Source organism: Aplysia californica, unplaced genomic scaffold (assembly GCF_000002075.1).
Source record: "Aplysia californica isolate F4 #8 unplaced genomic scaffold, AplCal3.0 scaffold00762, whole genome shotgun sequence".
NCBI classification, from domain to species: domain Eukaryota; kingdom Metazoa; phylum Mollusca; class Gastropoda; order Aplysiida; family Aplysiidae; genus Aplysia; species Aplysia californica.
This window is the reverse complement of record NW_004798032.1, coordinates 178,695-180,266: the sequence shown is the minus strand read 5'-3', so window position 1 is coordinate 180,266 and position 1,572 is coordinate 178,695. Positions and strand designations below refer to the sequence as shown.

Sequence of the window (1,572 nt, the reverse complement as noted above, 5' to 3'; positions counted from 1 at the left end):
CCGCCTGCAACGACACCACCGCCACCGCCCCCCACCACCACCACACACCACCCACTGGTCAGCTGACACAACAAGCCTTCTACCAGCACCCAGCTGCCAACAACCACATCCCACGCCAACTGACCCTACGGCTTTCTGCTCCAACGCAAACACCAACAATACCACCATCATCATCATCGTCATCATCAACACCAGTAACTGATACAGCATCAGCAAGTCTAGCAGTAGCAGCAGCAGCAGCAGCAGCAGCGACATCGCCAGCATTCACCAACCCCCCACAGTCGCTGTCGAGAGCTGGAGCTGCCTTCATCCCGTCCTACGCAAGACCGCTCTCCAACCCACAGGCAGCGCAAAACTACAACCTCTCCTGCCGACAGCTTTCGTCTCTCTCCCCAACATCGCCACAATCACCGTTATCCTCATCACCATCATCATCACCATCATCATCATCATCGTCGTCATCATCACCACCACCACCATCATCTTTCACCTTGCTCGCCCCCGCTCAGTGTTCAACCCTCTACCCATTACGTCCTTCTCCGAAAACAAACTTTTTCCACGGACAATCAATCAAGCAGCAGAGCCCCGCCCACTCTCAGAGCCACGCCCCCTCTCAGAGCCAGAGCCACGCCCCCTCCCCGTGGCCCGCCCACACTGACGTCATGTCCGCTGACTTCAGCGAGCGGTGCGGAGAGATGCTCGAGTTGTCTTCTCCTGACACCGCCGGAAGTCATACCATCAGCATGTTCCACGACCTCTCCATCATCGAACCAGTCACCACGGTAGTCGCTACCACTACTTGCCACGCGCCGTCCGCCGTTGTCGACGCCAACAACAACAACTACAGCAACAGCAGCAGCAGCAACAACAACATAAATAATGACAATAATGATAACAATAACAATAACGTCCTCAAAAACAGCATCAGTTCTGACGGAATCAAGAACAACAACATCACGACTCTGACCACCAGAACTAATAGCAGCAGCAGCAGCAACAACTTGAGCAGCTTCAACAATCACAACAGCAGCAGCAACAGCAACAACAGCATCAGCAGTAGCAACAGCTTCGTCGACCCCGCGGACAACAATTTCTTGATGGTTCCCCAGACGGACCTTGACTCTGTGGGCGGCGGCTCGCTGGACTCTGTGTTCACCATTCACTCCTTCCCGGGGATGGGGCAGGGGGCGGGGCAAGGGGCGGGGCAAGGGGCGGCGCCCTCCCGCGAGAACGCCGGCCGGCTGCCATCTTTCCCTTGTGCCTTCTCTCCCTTCCACACGGAGTTGAGCGGGGTGTCCCAGTGTGCTGACATCATGATGGTGGACGAAGAAGAGGAGGAGGAGGAACGAGAGGAGGAGGAGAGGGAGGAAGAGAGGATGATGAGGAGGGGGAGGAAGCAGACGGCGTACAGTTGCGGCATGGGGATGCAGGAGGAGGTAGAGGAGGAGAGTGTCTCGGCGAATCTCACGACTCTCATCAACGTCTCTTTGGATGAACGTGAGTACCTCAAGCCCTTTTGTGTCTTTACGTTCGGGAGGGCTGGGTTTGGTGTGTGTGTGTGTGTGTATGTGT

At 56.2% G+C, this 1,572-nt stretch overlaps 1 protein-coding gene across 1 annotated transcript in view; it reads left to right on the top strand.

Moving 5' to 3' along the window:
* The first annotated feature begins 6 nt into the window (after positions 1-6).
* Positions 7-1,572, top strand: part of LOC101858521 (myb-like protein I) — a 16,560-nt gene continuing 14,994 nt past the window's right edge. Inside the window, exon 1 of the mRNA XM_005109293.3 lies at positions 7-1,497. Within this exon, the coding sequence (XP_005109350.1) occupies positions 663-1,497 (835 nt within the window). The 5' untranslated portion in view covers positions 7-662. The remainder of the gene's footprint in view (positions 1,498-1,572) is intronic.